Below are 22901 nucleotides of genomic sequence, written 5' to 3'. Positions count from 1 at the left end.
TGAAATTTAACTTCTGTGTTGGTGCTCATAAACTGAAAAATACGGAGATCAGAAATTTGGTAGGAAACTGAATGCTGAACACCTACTTAAAAAAAAAAAAAAAAAAGGCAAGCAGCCTAAAATGTCAAATGACCAAGTAAAATGTTTACAAGGCAACATTTTAATTCAAGTACTTGTAAGTCGGAGTTGAAATGAGTGGATGCATGTTGAAAAAAAGGTAGCAGATTCGCTACAACAGAAAGTAAAACTTCATAACAAGACTAGAAAGTGATTTTTATTATTTTGGTAATGGTGTCAGGTTATAGGTAATTACAGATACAGTGTGGTCAATCACACACTAAAAGATATATGTTAACCCTGTGTTGCCAAAATGTATTCAGTCACAAGCATGTACAACAGTAGCTCTCTAAATGTTAAAAGCATCGGTGATAAAATACAAAAATAGGAAAAGGTTAAATAAAAAGTTATCATTGAGCTATAAACATCTACTAAAATACCACACAATGTATCATAGCTAAAAACATACAAATTCATATAAACGCCATGCAACTATTTGATCTAATATAGATCTAATACGGAAATATTAAGGCTGTAATAGCATTTCACAGGTGAAGGCTAAGTTCTGAGACGTGAAAGCTTTTAGAGGGAGGGGAGAAAAAAAAGCTTTCAGATAACCCACAAAACAAACCTGAGACATCTTTTTGTTTGGAAAAAAAAGTCATCTTCTTGCAAAGTCAAAGCTTCAGTTTTTAAAGGAATTATTTAAGGAACAATATACTTTAACTGTTACCATAACCTGGAGAGTAGATATTCCAACTACAATAGCGACCAGCAAATACATTCTCTGTCTGGAAGAAATATAGTAAGGTTTTCTGATTAGACCAGTAAGTAGCTGGATTACTGTAGCCTCCAAGTTTGGTTATTTGTATTTGTTTGTTTTGGGTTTCGTTTTCCTTCCTTTAACTAGATTATAAAACAGAGAATAACCAAGTTGCATTTAAATAAGCCAGGTAGCCTCCCGGAACCCACCTCTCTTTGTCCTTCTCCGTTGCTAGAAGTCTCAGCCGAACTGAGCCTACATCGGTACAAACAGATTATAGCACATCTGGACTTGGTTGACTTAATGAGGCATCCAGATTGGTACATGCTTGCTCTTGTACCACACATGTCTCAGAGTAAGTGGGCTAGGGCAACCTAAAATCACTGTCTTGGCCCTGCTTAGGGGTAGGGGGTAACCACGTTTTAGCATAGTGGGTGACAAAAAAAATTTAAATGTGGTGAGTAAGCCTGATTTCTACAGTTGGCTTTAGTGCCTTTAAAAATACTGTCATGGGTCTCCATCCTCAAGAGGTAGAGCTATGAGATTTTATTGATTAAAAGCATACAAAATGTTTATTCATAAAAGAATTCCAAATTACAAAATAGATCTTCTGTGTTGTAGATTTTTTTTTAAGTATACTTGGGATTGAACTTTAGCCAGTGATACATTTTTCTAAATGTTCATATTTCAAATTTTGTGCTTCAGAGGAATTAATTTGGAATGAGTGGGGGAAAGCTTAATCATATTTCTTCCTTTTCCTTTTCCTATCTTTTTTCTCACCGCCCCTATGCAGAGCCATCAGCCATGCCTCCTTTTGTAACATGATTAAAAGATTCCCAAAAAGCTTAATAGAATGTAAGAAGCAGTAAACTCTCAGGACATGTATACCTTCCTCTGAAAGTTCACACGCAACGGAAAGTTAAAGCTCCAACCTTCACTTTGAACTTTTGCCACTTTCCATCGTGCGTTTTTTTGTTTTGCCTTGTTTTTCTGTTTTTGCGTGTGTGTTTTAGGTTTTTGGGCTCTTTACATAAATGGAACATATATATTTCCTTCAGGCTTCATGTTTTCACAGTTATCAAAGTGGGCTGCTCACCAGGCCGGCCATTCTGAACAGCATGCCTGATCTGATCAGCTCCATTGGAACGTGATACAATCCTCAAAACAGCCTCCCAACGCTACCTTCTGATTCTGACTTTCCAAAACACAGACATGGACACTATTTTTTAAAAATCATTTAAGAAACTAGGCCTAGTATGATGGGAATTTCCCCCCTGGTTTTCTAATAAAGAGAAGATCTGGATAGTTCATTGCATTTTTCCCTATTCACCAGGCAGACACAGGTTAAATTTTTTTGCCTTGCACAGGCTAACGGTCAGATTTCCAGTAATTTCAATGGAAACTCAACAATCAGAATGGCTTTAAAATTAAATTAAAATTTAAGTATGGTGAGAGTTTAGAATTATAGCATATTAACAACATTGATTTCACAAGAAGATTCTAGATGGTGAATATAATTTTTAGAAAGTATGTTGTAAAGTAATAAGGAACACATCTTAGAGATCCAATTTTGAGACTTTTTAGTTCTGATTCAAGTTGCAGATGAGAGAATGGACTTTGCTTTATGTTAGTTTCCATGATGTCAAAATAGGCTCATTTCAAGTATTTGAGACTAAATTGGTTGAACTGTACTTTTTGGTCTTTCTTTTGGAAAGGTGTACCTAACTCGAACTTTTCTTAAAATCACTAATACTATTTAATAATCTAATAACTAATACATATTACTTACAAATAATTATATAAGTAAATATATTGAATAGTATTTGGTGACCTTTTTATTCTACGAGACTTACTGAAATCAGTGCATTATGATCATAGGCCATAAAGCTTAGCTGGGCTGGTAAATATTTTTTTTTCCTCATCACTGAAATTCTATACTTTGGCAACAGCAGAGGTGTGACTTCGGCTTGGAATTTTTGACAGTTTAACAACTTACACTTCAAAATCATGATAAATCATCGAAGCCTACTATTGGACCAACCACTATTGATTTCTTTATAAGCAAATGACCTCATGATTTATGCAAAAAAGAGAAAGCACATCAGTAGGCAAAAAGACAAATCCATCCAGAGATACTCCCTAAACTATTTTTGACCAAAGAGGTCAGAAAGGAGTTTCTGGTCTTTACCCTCTTCCCTTGTCACCCTCAATCCCGCGTCTTACACTGAAATGATTTGCCTTTGCATAATCAACAGTATTTTCAGAAATTTTGCTCACTGTGGTTTCCTATGAAGCAGATTTCAGCGCTTGGAATGTCAGTCCTGGAAGGTGTGGTTACTGAACCTGTTCTTCATTAGGTCATTTGTGGGTGCGCATATGTGGGTTTCAACTCCAAAGGATGCTCCCTCAAGATATTATTACCAGCACTCAATATTGTGTAAAAATACCTTGAACCCTTTAATTCTTTGGCTCCAAAAATCCAGGAGCTCCTTCATAGCCCTGAGCTGCTCTGAGCACAGGTCCGTGAAGCCCCTCATCAGCGGGTCCATTGGTTGATGCTCACTTTAGAAGCCAATTGAGAAAGTGGCACAGAGGAGCTAGAACAGTCTTATATCCCCCCGCCCCCCCACTTGAGTATTTCCAAAATTTGAGCTCGCTTCTGGCTTCTCACTGGCAGCCTTCCTCGGCTTGAAACTTTTGGACAGCCCTATCGAGGAGCGCCATGGACTCTCTGAGAGTGACGTTGATACTAAATGACTTGGGTTTAATGGTCAGACCGTAATTAAAATCCATCGTCGCGGATTCGTCTGGATTGGCCTTGAAATTGCACTCGTGAGCCAGGATGGAAATGAAGAGAAACAGCTGCATCTTGGAAAGCTCTTCCCCAATGCACCGCCGTTTGCCCACTGAAAAAATCATCACACTGCTGGCCAGGTCCTTGTCGATGAAGCCATCCTTGTCCAAGAAGCGGCCCGGATCAAAGTCCTCTGGGTTAGGCCACTTTGCGGGGTCATGATTCACAGACCACTGGTTAACAAAAACCACCGTGTCCTTGGGAATGTGGTAGCCCAAGACGGAGGCGCTGGTGGTGGTGGCATGAGGAATGGTGACAGGCACAAAGCTGGAGAAGCGCATGGCTTCGTAAAGAAAGGCCATGACGTAGGGCAGCTTGGGCTGGTCGTCCAGGCAGGGCAGCCGGTCTCTACCCACGACTTGATCCAGTTCGGCCTGGACCCGAGCCTGCACATCAGGATACCTGTTGGATTGTTAACACAGAAGGAGAAAGTAAAGGAGGCAAATGAATTCTTTTATCTAGGAAGTGCATGACCGTTTATTTTCATGCCATTTTCTTTATCTGAATCAGTGGCTGAGTTAACACAGCCAACCCCTCAAAAAGAAAACAATCCCAAACAGTTACCTACTTTCTCACTAAATTACGGGATAGGTAAACTAATAATTCTATTTCCTGTAGCAAGCCTCACCTGGCTGATGCTCTTTTTCCTATCGTAAGTCGAAAACAGTCTTTAAGTTTTCTAGTCTGAAAAAGGTCCTAACAAAGACAATTTCTCCATGAGGCACAGGAGACAATGCCAAGGACCCACAAAACTTTCCAGGGGCCCATGAAAATGTTTTCATTTCATTCAAAATCAGGGAACAAAAAAAGGAGCTGTTAGGTCAAAGAAAATGTTTTAATATGTAATTTTAACCTAATTATCTTTATTCCAATGTAGTAAAAAAAATGTCACGAAATGTCACTAAAAAATCACTTGGGGTAAGCCTGTACAGAGGCAAGAGGTCCCACCCAGGGTCCACAAAAGTAAGAAAAGCAGCCTCCAAAGCTGATCCTTTTTTCTCTCATTTCCCAGGATAATTCTAAGACATACACTGCTCTCACTTCACACAAATTGGTGTCCTGATAAAGCTACACATCTTCTAAACGTAAAAGGAAATTCCCAGTGTTCGATGGTACAAACTATAATGCTTATTCACTGTTGGCAATACAAATAGTACAGTCCTTTTGGAGAACAAAATCTGAGTACAAAGCAAGATGCAGAAGGGTAATCCCTCCCCAGTCTTTTTAAACCCAGTAATCCATGCCTAGAAATGTATATGCAGGAAACAACAGATACAAAAATATGTAACTAAAACAATAGCCAAAATTTTTAAAATGCAATCAACAGTGTTAAAAGAAGTGATCGTATATCATGGGACTATTATGACAAAAATAGAGAGCCATCAAAAATCACTAAAATAAAGTTTTAAAAAATAGGAAAATGTCCATTACAGTAAGTGAAAATGCCAGAAGTTTAAAAAAAAAAGTAAATTATTATTGCATCTCTGAAAAAAATTTAAGCATGTATGGTATGAAATTATGGTTGATTTAAAAAACTGCCTCATGAACATCATACTTCAGGGGTCTGCAAACCTTTTCATGAAAGGTCAGATAGTAAATATTTAAGGTTTTGCCAATCAAATCCCTGTGTCACAACTATTCAGCTCTGCCCTGTGCTGTGAAGGCAGCCATAGAGAAGACATAAACGACTGGGCATGGTTGTATTTTGCTAAGAAACTTACATACAAAAATGGGCAGTGTAATTTGCTAACCTCCATCATACTGTCTTTTCACTAAAAGGAAGAAAAATGTATTCATCAGCTATATTGAATTGAAAGTGACTCCAAAATTGTTTTATTTACTTATGCTGCCCAATTCAGTTTCTGATTTAAAGAGAGAGAGAGAGAGAGCGCAGTTTCAAAAGATGATATGTTTATGGAGGGACATAGAAGACCTATTGATCTCGTTTTGGGATGTCTTCTTCCCAATCTATTATCAACTTGTTTGTATTTGGTTTCTGCTCATTGCCTATATGTGTTTCTGGGCTCTTAATACTGAAATGCAATGTTAAAAATACAAAAAATTCAGTTTATAAAAGTGCTTGCACCCGATCTGAGGTTGGAGGATTCTAATAAGAAAAGAAACAGTCTTTGCCTTCCAATGTCTGGATTGCCAGCAAATTCAGCATCCCTTCCCCCGCCCCCACCGTGGCTCCCTTCTGCGCCAAGAAATGGCACAACCAGGACTTCAGGTCTCTCAAGGCAACCACGATGTGCCTTGAGTGAGCCATCTGCCCCAGAGTAGGGTTCCTAGACAAAAACAGGCTGTTCTGTTAAATGTTTAAATTTCGGATAAACAATGGTTAATCTTTTAGCAAGAGCATGTCCTGCGTTAATTTTATTTTTTATTTTCTAAATCTAGCAACACCCTATACCAGCAACCCGTTTGCTTCCTGCGTGTAGAGCTTCCCAGAGGTCTGCGATCCTAATCCAGGTGGCCACTGCTGATCAGTCTGCCCACCGACCCGGGCCCGGGGACCAGAAAAGTGCATCCGCCTCCTGGATGCCCCGTTTGCCCTCCCGGACGCCGCTCTGCGCTCGGTAAAAGTGACTGCTTCTGCGGCTTATTAACTCGGATACTTCTAACACAACTAGCGCGGCGGTTTCGTAAACCCAGCACAACCTGCTAGTTTCTGGCCGCCTTCCTAAAGCTTCCGTGCCGGGTAAGCGCTGGCGAGGCTCCCTGTGCCCGGGAACAAAGCCCGGACGCGCGGCTGGCGGGCAGCGCAGGGGCTGGGCGGCCTCTGCTCTGCGCCGCGGACTGGCCGGGCCAAGGAGCTGCTGTGTTTATTGAACGTATCCCCCGTTACCCTTTCTTTCGGAACCGTGCCGATTTTGCTTCTGTTGTGCCAAGGAGGCAGAGACCAGGACTGATCTGAGGACACTTAGAAGATCCTGCCTTTCAGGCGGCTCTCACAATTCTGTCCCCACTTGGAGGGGTAGCGAGCGACAAGATCAAAGCCTCGGGCGGTCGGGGCCCGGCTGGGTAGGGTGCGCGCGCGGTCTCCGAGATCTCAGCTTGGAGAGGTGCGGACCTGGCGCGGAACCACATACCCTGGGCGTTGGTCGCGCCCTCAGCATATTCCAGCCCCACTCCGCCCTTTACAGGGGAGGAAAAGCCCGGCCCACGCCTCCTGGAGGCTTTACCTGGTGAAAAGGATGAGCAGCCACTGCAGCGCCGTGGAGAGCGTGTCCTGGCTGGCGCCGAAGATGTCGGTGACAGTGGCCGGCACGTACTCCAGGTCCAGCCGTGAGCCGCCGTCGTCCGAGCCCTCCATCGCCGCCTCGGTTCCCGCCGAGAGGATGAAGGCGTCCATCATGTCGCGCGGGCCGGCCCCGGGCTGCAGGCTTTCGCGATGCCTCAGGAACTTGTCGAGGACGAAGTTGCTGAAGTTGCGGTTGACCTGCTGGAACTCGCGGAAGGCCGTGCGCACCGGGTTGGGAAAGCGCTGCAGCCAGGGCAGCACGTCCACCAGGCTGCCCGCGCCCACCGTGCGCCCGAACTCCTCGTTGTGGCTGAGCAGCTCGCGGAACTCGGCGTCGTCGTGGCTGTAGCGGCAGCCGAAGCACACGGCGCTCATGACGTTGGCCACCGCCACCACCGTCAGCGGCCGCGGGTCGAGGAAGGCGCCGCCCGCGCTGCCGCGCACCAGCAGCTCCACCAGCTCGCGAGCCTCGCCCAGCACGTGGCCCTCGAGGACTCGCCGGCTGCGCGGCTGGCGCGTGGAGAAGGCCCGCATGGTGCTGTGCGCCGCGCGCCGCTGCACCTTCCAGCGCGGGGAGTACTGGCCGAAAGCCAGGCTGCGGCCGCCGGACACCACACGAAAGGAGGCGAAGCGCGGCCGATCGGCGAAGGCGGCTCCCTGCTGCACCAGCGCCTGGCGGATGGCGCGCTCGCCGTTCAGCACCACCACCGGGCAGTTGCCCAGGCGGATCTGGAAGACGTCGCCGTAGCGCCGCGCCAGGCGCGCGAACGAGAGGTGCGGCGCCGGGCCCATCGCCGCCGCGTTTCCGATCAGCGGCCACGCGAACGGGCCCGGAGGCGCGGACCCCGACTGTCGCCGCCGCTGCCTCAGCAGCCACTGGCCCACGTGCACCAAGGCCAGCACCGAAAGGAGCAGCAGGAGCGTGGTCTGCTGGGACGACAGCGCGCTCGGCTGCAGGCGAGCGTCGGGGCCGAGGCTGGTGACCATGTCGGAGAGAGATGGACGGAGGCGTGGCGCTCAGGTGTGCGGAGGAAGGAGCCGGCGCCCCGCGCCCCTACCCCTGGCGTCTGGCTACGCTGCGCTGTTGGGAAGGAGGAGGTGGCACGTAGGTCAGCTCAGGGCGCGCGCACTGGGCAAGCAGCAGAGGACGCTTCTTCCCGGCCCAAACCCCTTCCCCTAAGAAGAAAGGGAAACGCGTGTCTCCACCTCTCTGTGCCCCGAACTCTCCGTCCCCACCTCAACCCCCAGCGGCCTAACGGTCCCAGCAATTCGGGGACAAACCGGAGGGCATCAAGACCGAGGCGCTCCGTTCCCTCTCGGTGCCTACCACCCCGGCCCGGCAAGGTCGCGGGAAAGCAGCTCTGCGGAGAGACTGACCTGCGAGGTGGCGCGGTTTCCTGCGGGCGCGGGATGCACGGCTCCGAAACAGGGCTGGGGCCTTTGTGGAGGGCAAGAGGTCTCCAGGAAATCGGAGACCTAGCCGGGACACCTGCTGCTCTGGGAGCTTGGGCACCCACTCAGTAGCCTCTAGGCGTCGTCCGAGCCAGAGGCGCTGGGACTGGGATGCGGACCAAGAAGGGTCCCTTCTTTGCAGATCGCCGCTATACCTGGGGCCTCGGCAAAGCGGGGTTTTCTCACAGAGTGCGGACTGAGACTGGGGGGTCAACAAATGCAGTCAATTCCCAGCCCTCAGGACCCCCGCGTGTCTCCGACAGCCGGTGTCGCAGAGGCGTGGCCCGTTTGCGCACAGTCACTCCAGAGTTGAAACGCGCCATCCCGCGCGACTTTTAAGGTCTGCATTGGGCGGGTGGACCTGGCGGAGCGGGGCGGGGCTTGTGGGGGGGCGGGGGGCGGGGCGCCGGGTAGGGTCCAGCGGCTCAGACCCCAGTCGCTGTGCTCCCGCAGTCACGCAAGGCGGCCCCAATTCTCCCGACGGCCTTGGCACAGTGACTGTCGGCTTTGCCAGAGCTGCGGTGTGAGCTTCCAGCCTGCCGGAAAACCACTTTTAATCAGTCCCTCCCCAGCGAAGCCGCAGTTTCCCGGAAGCGCGCTGGGAACGAAACCTGCCCGTCTCGCGGGGCTCTGGATGGGAACGCGCCCCCCCCCCCCGCCCCGCGCGCCCGGAGCGCATGACTCCTCTTCCCTCTCGGTGACTGAGCTCTGTTCTCCGAGACAAACCCGTTCGGGATCCTTGGGCGCCCGGGCCGGGGGAGGGAACCTGTCGGTTTAGGAACGCGGACTGCCCGGGTTATGGTGGCGGCTTGCCTTTACAGCATATCCCCAGTTGTTTTACTTTATTGTAACTTTCTTGCAAACAAATAGGCCCCTCGGATGAGGCCCTTTGGCGGGCAAAGTTCTCCTTCCACCTTGTGCAGAGAGATCAAGAACCCCGAAAGACGCCGCTCCCAGACCCGGGCGGTGCTGGGCACACAAAGACCAGCGCTGGCCGCGCGCAGCTGGTCGAGAGGCTTCCGGCTTCGCAGTCCCCCGAGGTGGCGCCGCCCCCAGACCCGCGCACTGTCGCGCTGGCCGCGTCCGAGACCCTCGGCACAGAGCCCGGAGCCAAGCTGGGGCGAACGGGGGGCTAGGAGCAGAGGGAAGGCGCTCTGAGGATCCCGGAGGGAGGGGGAGGAGGAGCAGGAGGCCGTTCTCGCGCCTACCAATTTCATCGGGTTGAAGTTTCCTCTGCTGTCCCTCCCCCTTGCGTGCAGAGCAGACCTTTGCGTGCGCGGCTTCTGGAAAGACTTGGGCTCCGGTCATATCCTTGGGCGCTTCTCACGGCACCTGACACGCCGAGGCGGCGGGGGCGGCAGCCCAGGGCGGGGTACCCGCTGCCACCGCCCTCCGCGGCGCACGCACTGCCGCACCCCGGGGGCCAGCCGGGAGGACGCCCTGACCACCTTATCGGGAGGCGGATCTGGGCGCTGTGAACTCGAGATGGGGACGCTTCCTTCCAAGGGGAAGCAGGAGGTGCTCGGTCCCCGGTAGCTTCCCCCGCTGGCTGCGCCCTACCTTTACCAGCTGGTACAAAGCATTTTCAAGCCCCGGGGGAGAAAAGAGCTTCTCCGCAAGGTTGGGGAAAGGGCGAGCCCGGGGAAGGGTGAGATGTCTGGTAGTTGACCAGGGTGGAATTGTACCTCCGGGCCTCTGGGATTCTCAAGTGTCATAAAAGTTGGGGGGTTACCACGTGACAACTCTGCGCTTTGAGTATTACCCACGCTGGAAATCTCTATTGTTCTATTGCTTCTCAGTTTGCAGAGGTGGAAACTGGTGTTCGGAGAGGTTATGTGACTTAATCAAGATCACACGCACTGCAATAATACAATTACAGACATACAGTATAATCTTGGGGCGCCTGGCTGGCTCAGTCTGTTAAGCATCAGACTCTTGATTTCGGCTGAGGTCATGATCTCAGGGTTGTAAGATTGAACCCCGTGTCGCCTCCCCCCTGGGTGTGGAGACTGCCTAAAATTCTCTCTCTCTCCCTGTTCCCCTCCACCCCTTTTAAGTAACCCAAGTAACCCTTTTAAGTAAAAATTAAATCAACAACAACAACACTGTAATCTTAAATGATTCTTTTCAAGGAAGTGATTGAAATGTTTGATGGTTTTCTCCCCTTCCCACCTCTTAACTACCTCTCAAGAGGTGAAGCCAGAATTCGAACCCCCTTCAGTCTCATTCCAGATCCATCAGACAAGTTTATGTGGAAGGAAATCCTCAGGTGAGAAAAGCACAAATGCCATCTTTCCTGCCTGCTAAAATAATAATAATAATAATCATCATCATCAGCTGGAAGAATTTCTTTGAATACTTGTTTTTGTTTATGGAAGTGAGGACTGTGAGGTTCACAAAGAAATAGTGTGGTTCCCTTTTGCAGTAAAACTGGATGAAAGAGGCCTATGGACTATGCCTTAAGAAGCCCAAAGAGATGTCTGAAAATCATATTTTGTGAGAGACCAACAATAAAATATCTGACCTGATAAGAAAATGCTTTTTGTAAAAGTCTCCATTCAGTAGTTTTTGAGAGGTTCTCTCTGGAAATGATGTCACACACTGTAGCAGAGCTCTCCAATCCATGATGAAGTTGTTTTTGAGCAATGGAATAAACAAACATTGGTTTCAGAGCTGGGTTGGTCTACACACCCTTTGAGATGAGTTTCATAACTTTACAATGTCCAGCTTTAGCAAGCCCCTTGCCTAATAATTCAGTTCGAGACAGCTGCACGCATCGGTCTCTCAGTAGGCTTTAATTTAATAGACGAGAATTGTCTATGGACTGATGCCAATTCTCAGCTATCAACATTCCTGAAAGCTCTATGCCAGTAGCTCTACCAGAAACCGAGCAAATAGGGGTTGCCTTTAAACCAAGTAAATTACTCTTTTCAAAAGTACAACCCAAGGCTGTTCTTAAGACCTCTTGTTAGTAATTCCTGAATAATGCTGTATGTATAGTTTTTAGGTAAACTAGATGCATGCCCTCTTGCTATAGAGAATAGTTTAAGCATATCCTTCAAGATGTGGTGCGTTGGGCTCAGCTCTTATTCTAGGACATGCTTTAAAAAGCAGAGTACCTGGGGCGTCTGGGTGGCTCAGTGGGTTAAGCCGCTGCCTTCGGCTCCGGTCATGATCTCAGGGTCCTGGGATCAAGTCCCGCATCGGGCTCTCTGCTCAGCAGGGAGCCTGCTTCCTTCTCTCTCTCTCTGCCTGCCTCTCAGTGTACTTGTGATTTCTCTCTGTCAAATGAATAAATAAAATCTTAAAAAAAAAAAAAAAAAAAGCAGAGTACCCAGCTGGGCCCATCCTGTCAAAAGGACAGGTCCTTATCCATTATGACAAACCCAAGTGACTGGCTATGGTAATCAGCCTCTTCAGAATTTGCAGGTCTCAGATTCTCTCAGACTTCGTGGACCCAACAGAGATGTAGGGTGAATCCTAGGTGGCCCGTGGGGACCCCTGACCCAGTTCGAGGCAAGGCCCTCCCCCTAGTGAGAATCCACACCAGGCTCTTCAGTCATCAACACAACTTCTCAACCAAAGCCAGTAGTATTTAAGGCCCTGGGATCCCCTTTCAGTCAACAGCCCGGGATGTGGGGATTTCACCCTCCCAAATCCCAAACTTGAATTATGTGGGGCAAATAACTTTCAAAAGAACAGCTAAGCTAGAGAGAGAGTTTAAGGTGGAGGTTTAAAATACCTCATATCATACCAATTCCAAAGAACAGAAATCCAGCTTAAACTTGTTTAAGCAGAACAGGAAAGCCCTGGCTTGTGCTCAGAGAAGGATAACTGTGGTACCTTACAGGATGGAAGGATCTGGAGCCACTCTCTTCCAACTCTATCATGCTGGTCTCTGCCTGGGCTTTGTTCTGGAGACTCTCCTTACATGCTGGGAAAGCTGGCCATGGGCAGCCCCAAATGGACCACTCCAAGAATAAGAGAATATCTTTCTCCCAAGGTCATTATACAAGACGCCGGAAGGACTCTGACACGCCAGACCAGCATCAGGCCACCCTGTGGCCAATGTTCCAGGTCTGATATCGGGAAAAGAAGGACGTGAAAGAGAGAACATGCTAGGAAACCAAAGGTAAAAGCCCCCTCCCCTACAGTACTCCTGTATCTCACTTCTGTCCATCACTCCCTTTGGGGTTGAAGAATACCTCAAGCCTATCCTCCTCCTCCTCCTCATCATCATCATCATTTTGGGGTTTTTTACATTTTATTTATTTATTGGGGGAGGGGGAACAGAAGGATAGGGAGAGGGACAGACTCTGCACTTAGCGTGGAGCCCAGCACGGGACTTGATCTCATGCCCCTGAGATCATGACCTGGGCCTAAATCAAGAGTCAGGTGCTTAACAGACTGAGCCACCCAGGTTTCCCTTCATTGTCATTTTATTTTTTTTTTAAGATTTTATTTATTTATTTGACAGAGAGAAATCACAAGTAGGCAGAGAGGCAGGCAGAGAGAGAGAGGAGGAAGCAGGCTCCCTGCTGAGCAGAGAGCCCGATGCGGGGCTTGATCCCAGGACCCTGGGATCATGACCTGAGCCGAAGGCAGAGGCCTTAACCCACTGAGCCACTCAGGTGCCCCTTCATCATCATTTTAAATCAGCAAATCAGATGGCTGCATTACACCTGGAGCCCCTACCCAGGAAAGTCAGCCTTTATGTCATCAGGCTAGAAGTCGGTTTTCTTGCTGGACTTTCCCTTCAGCCTAGTCCTCTAGCACATCATTTTGCGGCTGAATGCTGTGCTCTTCCAACCCCCTCCAAACACACATATGCACATGCACTGAGAGGAGAAGGGAGTAGAAGCAACAGCCCCTGGCAAAACTTTGACATATGGGATGCACAAGACATTGTCATCAGACCCATGCTAGCAGGCAGAGAAATAGCCATCGGGAGATAAGCAAGTGTCCCAGGCAACTGAGAGGACAGCAGAGCGAGGAGGAGGAGAAGGAGGAGGAGGAAGCTACAGATCATGTGCTGGGACTTGGGAGGATTCTTAGGAGATGATACCAAAACCCTGTGCCCCACCTGACCTGCTTCTGCTTCCTTCCTCCTGGTAATACACAGGCTAAGAAGCACAGAGGTAAAAAATCTTTCTTATTTCATCTCATCGAAGAAGTTATCTTTTGTGGGATGCACTGTTGTTTTATGCACTAATATAAATAAACACAGGGGGCTGCCACTTACAATTATGTCACCGATTAATAAGACATGGTCTAATTTCACAGATGTTAAAAATATCCTCAGCGTGTTTTAGGATGGACAGAGCACTGCGTGCTATTGGTGATTTTTGCTGCCTTTGTATTCAGTAATGGGGGTCCTGAGAACTCTTAGATAAGGCATTTGGAGCCCGGAGTGTCACCTACCAAAGCCATCTCCCCTTCCATTTTTTTTTTTTTTTAAAAATTTGATGTGAACAACTGATGTTTCTTCAATTTCATGTAAAGCATGGGGAGAAGCTGCTTTGGAAGATTTTGCTAATTTTATTGACCTAAATAAACCCAAGAAAACAGTCCCTTACTAAATCAGTGCAGGTTAAGACCATTTTCTTAGACTTCCTCCCCTTCCAATCTCAGTGCCCCACTAAGCTCTTTCCATATAATCTGGTGCTAGTGAAAGTCACAAAGCTACACTGTACTAGTCCCGATTCCACCAGAATATTTCCGTGGGTATTTAGGAGTGAATAGACATCATCGTTTGCAGCATGCTCTCAGAGTTCAAGAAAAAAGACAGGGAGGGAGGGAGGGAAAGAGGGAGAGAGGGGGGCCGAGAGAGAAAGAGCAATGAAAGTGATAAAGCAAACATGGTAAAATGTCCATAATTAGAGAATTTGGGTAAATGAGAGTTCCTTGTGATATTCTTGGGGCATATCTATAAGTTTGAAATTGTATCAAAATGAAAAGTTACTAAAAAAAAAATGAAAAGTTACTAAGAATAGAAACTAGGAGCATAAGAAAGAAATATCTTCTTGACATTGTGATCTTACATTGTCTCCTCTGTTTTTATTGAGAGTGTCTTATGAGAGAGGCCAGTGGCAAGGACCTGGGATTGGCGTGTCCTTCAGGCTCCTTCTTTGGATCCGGCTCTCAGAGTTCCGGGCTAGGAAATTGTACAAATGTGCTCAGCTGGGATGGTTTTCCCCAGTTTCCTATCTGATTTGCCCCCTTCCCTTCTTGGCTATCCTTGCTCATTGAATGCTCTAAGTGAATCTGGGTCTTTGATCGCCTTCAATTCTTTTTTCAACCAAAAAGAATATAATACGTAAAAACCTCTTTCTCTGGTCCCTCTGCGTCTTATTTCCAGGAGATAACCCACTTACCATTTCCCAGGTTCCGTAAAAGCAGCCAAGGGCACGTGTCTCAGATAGTTTCTTCCGGCTTCTGTCAGTTTCCTTCCTCCTCAACCTTCTTTCTTCTGCTTGCTCTGCAGTTTTCTTTCCTTCCTGCATCCTGTTTTCTCCCCTTCCCCTTTTCCTTAGGTCCGTCCTTGCCTCATGTCCCCTGCATGCCTTCCAAGACCTCTGTTCTTCGTGGAGCGACCAGCACCGCCTCTGCTCTCCTTTGTCTCTCTTTCTCTCTCCATCTTCCTGCTCACCTTTTCTCTGTCCCTGGACAGTACGGAGTTAGGGGTAGAGAAGACAAGAGAAGGGGAGTGAAGACAGTAAGAAAAGAGATCAGGGGACTAGAAGAACTAAGAAAAGGAATAAGGGCAAAGCATCAAACGCCGAGGCTAACAGAGAACGCAGTGATCGGACAGGGTGGGCTCCCAGCTGGCAGGACGCCCCAGCTCCGTGTTTGTGGGGAGAAGCAATCACTAACTTGGGACAGTGATAATTCAAAGGACGGGAAGGGAAGCCGAGGTCTGGGGTGGTTTCAGTACCTTTGTTCCCTGAGTTTTGACTACCAGCCATCCAGTTTCTGACATTCACCTTCTCACAGTAAGTAAAGGACAACCAACCAACAAAAATGTACATTTGGGTTCAGCGTCTGGCCATGGGCCACTGACTGGTACACCTTCCTGATCTGGGACAGATTCTTGGTTGAGAATCCAGATTCCAGTCTTCTTTTACTCCACAAACCTCTTAGTTTTCAGGGTTAAATCTGTTTATCTTAACGGGTTTTCGTCTCTTTCCACAAAGGGACAAAATTTCAGGTCAAAAACTGTAGTCATACCCAGGGCTTAAGAAAATATTGGGTAGTTAAATGGTAATTTATTGGTATACTGGGTATAATATTGTTTATTATTGGTATATTGGGTATAATATAATATAATATAATATTGGGTAGTTAAGTGGTTATTCCTCCCCTGCCCATTCCCAAAAGGGAACGCATGGGCTGGATAATTACACATCGGCTTTTTGACCATCAACCCCCAACAGGATTTTTCTTTTCTACTCTGGAAGTGTTCGTTTTTCAGCCATGGCCTGTCCTGTTGTTAGATTGCCCAAGTGAGAAAGCTCTAGATATCAGAAGGTTCTTTCCGACAGTACAAAAGATTCTGGAGTGGACGTTCTTGTCTTCTGCTGAACTTAGAGCTTCCCTTTGGAGAGAGACATAAACCAAGACTAACGCCCCTTTCACATACAGTCCTTTACATGTTTGAAAATGGCACGAAGCCATGGTTCCACCCACCAAGAAAGCCCGTTCCTCAAGTCATTCTTTGAGTAACATGTTTTCTAGAACTTTACCCAGCTTATCTGTGCCTTCTAGACAATGTAGCTTTCAATATGCCTAAGTGCCTACCTGAAACTGAACAGCCTACTCTCAATGAGGACATCCTGTCCAGCCCAGAGGGATGAAGTTACTTCCCAGGAGACTCCCAGTGCTCCCTTTAATGCAAACTAAGGTTTTTGTACTGTTGTAAAAATCTGCATTCCACTGTTGTGCCCATACTGAGCTGGTGATCCAAGTCTTTAAGTTTCATTATAAGACTTGGTACCATTCTGAGCCTTTAATTGCCCTTAGGCAATCAATTAAAAAAAACAACAACAACAACTAAGAATGAGATTTGCATTAATACCTGTTAAATGCATCTTGGGGCTGTAAGACCGTGTTCTGGTCTGCAGAGGCCATGTTAAACTCTTGCTGATCCTCAGGGCCAGAGACCAGGAGCAGGAAAACTACATGGGGATAGATATTTATTTTACATAAATATATATTTATTTTATATATGTGTATGTATGTGTCTATATAAAGTATATTTCCTGTTTGGGTCAGAATACATTTTAAAAGTACACACAAGTAGCACAAAAATAGATTCTTGCTGCAAATGATTTAATCAGAATATAAGAATATGCAGGAAAATGGGAAAGCCCATACTCCCACCTCTTCTCAGATGTAACCCAGGGAACCATGACCTTCTATTTATGTACGTGCATATGTTTGTACATAGGTATGTATTTTTGATACAAACGAGATTGTACATTACTGTTCAGTGACCTTTTTTTCCCATTTAGTAACTGTCTTGGTGACCACAATAGAAGGCATAAACCTACCTCATGCTTTTGAACTATTGTGTGGTACGACTATAGCATAATTGATTCAACCAGCTCATAGATGGTCACGAGGGCCTTGTCTCGCTCGTAGACTTCACCGGAAATACTTCGCTTGTCTGTGCAGGTCTATATACATTCCAGTAGAGATGTTTAAACCAGGGGCACCTGCATTCGAAAGGGTCTTGTTACCTCCATTTGTCTTCCAGAAAGGGGCACTGGGTTTGCATCCTCAGGAACCTGGGTTTCATACCGAGGAGTCTGTGTGCTGCTGTAAAGAACCATTGCTGTCATCGAGCTTTGCAAATGTAGAAAGAGAACAAACAAAAACTTACTTGTCTTTCAGTACTCTTCCTTATTTTAAAAGAATATGTGTGCTTGTGTTTGGATGTCTCCTTTTCTTGACAGATGAGGGAAATCCCCAGATGAAAGTCTGTGAAATGTCGGGGGGTGAGGGGGGCGACATTCCAGATCTCCGCATCTATGTGGAAGACATCACAGACGCCACAGTGGGAGAGTGACCTCGGTGTGCCTTGATAGCCTCCCCAAGATGATGACAACTCTTTATGGGCTCCTGGGCACAGGCCCAAATGCCTTCCAGGCTTGTCTAATTCTTCGGAAGAGATCAAAAACAGTGAAGCCAGCAGATCCCCCTCGTCAGGACTTTGGGTCCCGGGGACCAGGCCCTCGTGGGTGTGAGGCCCAGCTTGCTTATTTATCAGCAGTGACCTCGGCCAGGTTATTGGATTCTGCTGAGCCTGCATTTCCTCCTTTATGCAAGAGAAGTAATACTATCCCAAACTCAGAAGGCACTGGGGGAGCTTAAATGAGATATTGTGAGGAAACCAGTAGCGTGGTTGATGGAAAGAGCAAGCTGTAGATACATTAGCCCTTACTATTACTGTTGTTGTTGTTGTTGTTTACTACTGCCACTACTACTACTAAGCCTACATACATACATTTATTTATTTTGTGTGTGTGTGTGTGTGTGTGTGTGTAAAGTATATTTTCTGTTTTGGTCAGATATACATTCTCACTCCTTTCCAGTAAAGTCAGAGTCTTGCAAGGACTTGGAGCTCACAGTGACAAAGGCACGGGTGAGATGGCTCCTGGCGATGTGCTCTTACCCACCTGCAAGCTTCTGGAAGCCTGGGGTGACACCAGTCCCCTGCTCCTTGCATTCCTGAGGCAGGATTGAGCGGTCAAGTCACCTCTGTCGAGCCAGCCAGGGTCAGACCGGGAGGCCCACAGTGGCTAACTCCAGCGGCTGCAAATCAAACCACTTCCCAGGGTCCGGGCTCCACTTTGGGGACACAAAGCTGATCCCAGGCCCTAGCCTATAGAGTCGTGATGGAGACTCACTGAGCTGCCACGTGTGAGGCTCTAGAGCAGTGCGGGGCACCCCACAGAGGTTCAGCAGGCATCAGCTCCAGTCACTCTTCCGGGGGGAAGCCATTGTCGGCTGCCTGTAGGAGGAGGCTAACTGACCGCAGAGCCCTCTGCTCCTGGCCTCCTGGCCGAAAGGCTCAGCACCAACAGCCAACTTGCATTTTCCTCCACCCCGCAGTTGGCGGCCGTGCCGCCCCCTTCCTCGCCCCGTGTCAGCTCACCGTGGATGTGCTCCTAGGAGCCCAGGACCCTAGTACAGAGGCGGCCCTTCAGGCAAGAGGGTGCTACATTCCTGAAAGATTCTGGGCCAGGCAGGGCCCAGTTCCCTCTTCTCAGCTCGGCTTGGGGCCAGTCCCACCGTGGCTTTGGTGAATGCTTTGCAGCCCTCAGGAATGAGGCTCCGGGACAAGACTCATGCGATTCCCTGCCAGGGACAGTTGAGAAAGCACTAGTCCACGTGGTGCACATGGGAGAGAACTCAGGGGACCTCCTGCTGATTTGTACAAATGACACAGTGCTGTCCAGCTTCCCAGAAGCGCCGGCCTTCTTTCCCGAAGTTACAGGTGGGGCTGAAAGCCCATCTGACAACCAAGCTGAAGAGGCTGAGGCCATGCCTGGGAGGCAGAACCCGAAGGCAGGGTGGGGCGGCTCTCAGCTCCCCCTTCTTAAACGCCAGGGAGAACTTTCTCCAGAATGCTCTCCCATCCAAAATGGAAAGTTAAATTCAATAGTCTGGACTTGGGTGGTGACTAATCTCAGTTTCTCCTTTCCCCGTTGGGCTGAGTCGGTCCCTGGCGGCCCATTCATTTTAAGGGTTTGGATGCAGAGAGAATGAGGGCATCTGGCGGATTCTGGGCCTTGAAGCATGGCACCCTGCTTTGTTCATGTCTGGGTGGGATCCGTCACCGCCAGGCCCCTTGTTCTCTGTTCACTATTTCAGGGACTTCTTGATGCCCTAAGAATGTGACTGGGCCCTGAGCTCCAGGTTCCAGCGTCATGCCCCAGAGGCGTAGCTGGGGCTGTGGGGTCAAATAGAAACCTCCCCAGCAAGGACATAGGAGGGATCTGGACTCCTAAGAAGCCTCATTTCTGTTCTCTTTTACTGCTGGGCTCTCAGCACCATACCTGAGGCAGACAGAGAGGTAAAAGCCCAATTACACATATCACTGGATTCAATAAGGAATAAACACAGCACCTGGAAGGGACACGTGCAGAGCACTATGCCCGCCATGAGAGGACGACTCCTCTCTGATGTGACAGTCATAATAAGGTCAGGGCCTGTGCTTTACAGCCCTCTATGCTCTTAGGGTGCCTAACACCACAGAGCAAGTTGGGACAGAGAAAGACAAGGAGCTAATATTCTTCCCCAGTGCCAGGAACTGTTTTCTATGTTTTCACTACTACTATTTCGTTGAACTCTCCTAATCACCCTAAAAGCATTGCTAATTTTAGCCTACTTTACACATAAGTGGATTAAGGTTCTGAGACAGTGAACTATTTGCCCGGAGTCACACAGATTGCAAGAGAGGGGTCAAGATTTGAACTCGGGTTCGCAGGCTGCAAAACTGATCCATACCCCAGCAGAAAAGATAAATTAACTTCTGCCGAGGGTCCTGAATCTTACAGCAGCCCCTCCCTCCAAACTCTTTGCTGAGTTTAGATTTCTCTGGCATGATTATGGCTGCTAAGGACCTGGGTGACCCCAAGCCTCTCCACCCACCCCCATCCTGCCAGGGAGAGCTGACTCCCCCTAATGGGCCAGGACCCCAGGGGGCAAAATCATCTTGGTTCCAGTGAAGGATGTGATTCAAAACCTGTCCCTCGCCTCCCAGCTGAGGATTTCCCTGGTGTCTGCCCTGCACGATTTAATCTCTGTAATTTACAGTCTGGTCTTGGGAGAGCTTAGACATTTTTCCTTTAAAACAGTGGCTGGAACATGCCGAGAGCTGGAAAGAGCATTCCACATGGGCTTCATGACTAGACCTGCTCCGCTCAAATCCATTACATTGAAATTACTATAAAATTCACACAATTCCAAATCTCCAGAAATGATGGTTTTATTTAGAAGTAAGTGAGCAAAGGGATGATTTCATAGACCCCAATGCCAAAATATTAGCTCAGTGCTTCTCAAATGTTTAGCTTTCAGGACCTCCTTACACTCCAGAAGATAATTATTGAAACCAAAAAACTATTGTTCAATTGAGGTTATATCTACCAATATTTACAATTTTTGAAAGGAAAATGCAACAAGATTTAAAATATTTATTCATTGGAGAAGAATAAACCTAACACATTCATGTTAACGTAAATAACATGTTTTAGGGAAAAATAACTATATTTTCCAAAACCAAAAATATTAGCAAGAGTGGCATCATTTTACATTTTTGCAAATCTCTTTAATTTCTGACTTAACAGAAGACGGATGAAGACTGGTATCTGACTCTGCATTCAGTCTGTTGTGATCGCCAAGGTCATGCGGCCCCTGAAAGGCCCCAGTAAAGGTGAGAGATGGAGAGGAAGAAAGGCGAAGACCAGCCTATGACCATGGTTTGAAACTTGGGGATCCCCTGGCAGAGTCCTGGGGACCACCCACTCTCCTCTGGAGTCTCTGGATCACACTTTGGAAACCATTGCCTAAGCTTAAAAGTGTGATTTTTTTTTCTCTGGTGTGTCTCTCCATCCAAGCAATATCTAAGGGGCTTGATACAGGAAGTTGGTGGGAGTGGGGGTCAGTTTCAGGGCCAGTGATGCCCCAGCTACTGGTTTGAGAAGGAGAGCCTTGGAGACACGTGTGGACACATAAGAGCCCTGCGACAGCCTGGCTGGGCTATCCCGGAAGTACCATCAGCAGGCGTCTGGCTGGGAAGAGGCACCTTAAGTCCGAAGTAGAGCTCTGAAGAAGAGGCAGGCTGGTAGCCGGAGCCCTGCTGCCAGAGCCCAGGCGCTGTCTGAATCCGGTGGCTGGGAGAGCTGGGGGTTGGGGGGTGGGGCGGGAAGGGTGGTGGCAGAGGTGGAGGGTGAGGGATCCTGCTCAGGTGTGAGCCACAGCAGCTTTTTGGAGGACGGCAGTTCTGTCAATTGTAATGACGACAATAAGAATATACTGCCAGTAATGTGGGATTACTATTTATTGAGCACTTGGACCCAGGCAGTGTGCCAAGCACTTGACCGAAATCCTTTCGTTAATCTCTCACCCCTAACCCTTTGAGGTAACTATTAACTGTAATCCCTCTTGTAGGGACAAAGTAAGGTGGGAGCAGTTAGAATTACCAACCAACGTCACACCACTGCCTGTGGCAGCCGAGCTGAAATTTGAATCCAGGTCTACCAGACCAAAAACTCTCTCCCAGCTCCCAGCAGGCAAACTCCTAATGGAGGAAGATCCAAGTTCAAGGGCAGGAAGCCTGAATGTGACTGCTTCCCACTGGATGAAGCATGGGGACAGAGTGGACACCCCTTCCAGTTTTAATCACCCTCTTGGGGGCTTCAGAGCTGAATATGGGGGTCATCAAAGACTGCGGGCAGGGAGGAGCCAAGATAACAGCACTGGGTGTATGGCCCCTGGCTTTTGGGGCCCCCCACCAATGACCCTCCCGATCCAACTCTGCTCCCACCCAGCCACCTTGCCATTGTTTGCCTCCAGTGGGGCAAGCGTGGGCATTGGCATGCCACAACCACCCCCCAAACCTTCCCCCCTGAAGGTCTATAAGAACTACATCCCTTCAAGCCCTGCCTTGGGGTCCTTCAGAGCCCTTCTCCCCATCTGACCGTCTGGCACAAGGCCACCTCCACAGCCCGCGCCTTCTGAGCTCAGGCTCCCAGAGGTGCGAACTTCTCCTAAATGAGCTCTATCTGCGGTTCCCTGAAAAAATAAACAGGGAGATTGTGTGAGAATTCTCTTCCAAGGCATTCTCCCCTCTCCCTCTCCAGAGGCTCAGAGGAGTTCAGCTTTGCACGAACTTTTAATTTGCGTGCAGACAAGCACAAAAGGCCCAACCGGATATACCTGTTATTTCCCAATGACCTGAGAGTCCGAAGTTTATGTTAAGCCTTGGGTTATGGCTCAGCTTGCACGCAAGGCTCCAGGACTCCTGCAGGCAATTGAGAGGTGGCGCTGGAGAGGACCGAGGAGCCCCAGAAGTGACAGCACATAATTTAATTCCCCCTAAGCTTTCCAAGCATGCAGACTGTTCCTTTTTTGTCAGCCTATAACCTAAGTGATTTGTTCTACTCAGGCAAGAAATGTCTAATTTAAACCATATTGCAGCTAAACCCCGGTGAAGAGAGCTCCCTTCGGCTTGGTGGGTGTGTGTGTGTGTGTGTGTGTGTGTGTGTGTTGGTGGTGGTGAGGCTGCAGGGAAGCTGAGGGGAGGCAGACTCCCTCCAGCCCAGGTCCCGACTGGAGAAACCGGCATTCTTGGGCTCTCACCACCGCACTCACTCTTCCTTCTCATGCTTCATCCCCTCATGAAGGGGTTTAGTTTTAGTCTGAGTGTTTCCAGGAGAGCTCGGGCTGCCTGTGCCCTTTGTCCCGGGTTAGAGTTCCACGTGAGCCACCAGTGGCTGTGGGACTCCAGGCAAACTTCTTTCAACTCC

The 22901-nt window shown here is 48.1% G+C and overlaps 1 protein-coding gene across 2 annotated transcripts; it reads right to left on the bottom strand.

The window, feature by feature from the left end:
- Positions 1-252: 252 nt before the first annotated feature.
- LOC131840517 (cytochrome P450 1B1) lies at positions 253-9700 on the bottom strand. Of its 2 annotated transcripts, XM_059188566.1 has the most exons (4): positions 9579-9700; positions 8296-8906; positions 6860-7999; positions 253-4076 (listed from the first exon to the last, which is right to left on the bottom strand). In XM_059188566.1, exons 3-4 carry the CDS (start codon positions 7903-7905, stop codon positions 3488-3490), a joined length of 1635 nt encoding a protein of 544 aa, XP_059044549.1. In that variant the 5' UTR covers positions 7906-7999; positions 8296-8906; positions 9579-9700; the 3' UTR covers positions 253-3487. The 2 variants fall into 2 exon arrangements, with proteins under 2 accessions (XP_059044549.1, XP_059044548.1); XM_059188565.1 differs by lacking the exon at positions 9579-9700 and having other exon boundaries at positions 8296-9090.
- Between the last annotated feature and the right edge of the window lie 13201 nt (positions 9701-22901).

This window comes from Mustela lutreola, chromosome 9 (assembly GCF_030435805.1).
Source record: "Mustela lutreola isolate mMusLut2 chromosome 9, mMusLut2.pri, whole genome shotgun sequence".
Taxonomy (NCBI): domain Eukaryota; kingdom Metazoa; phylum Chordata; class Mammalia; order Carnivora; family Mustelidae; genus Mustela; species Mustela lutreola.
The sequence above is the reverse complement of the archived record's forward strand: the minus strand, read 5'-3'. Positions and strand labels throughout refer to the sequence as shown.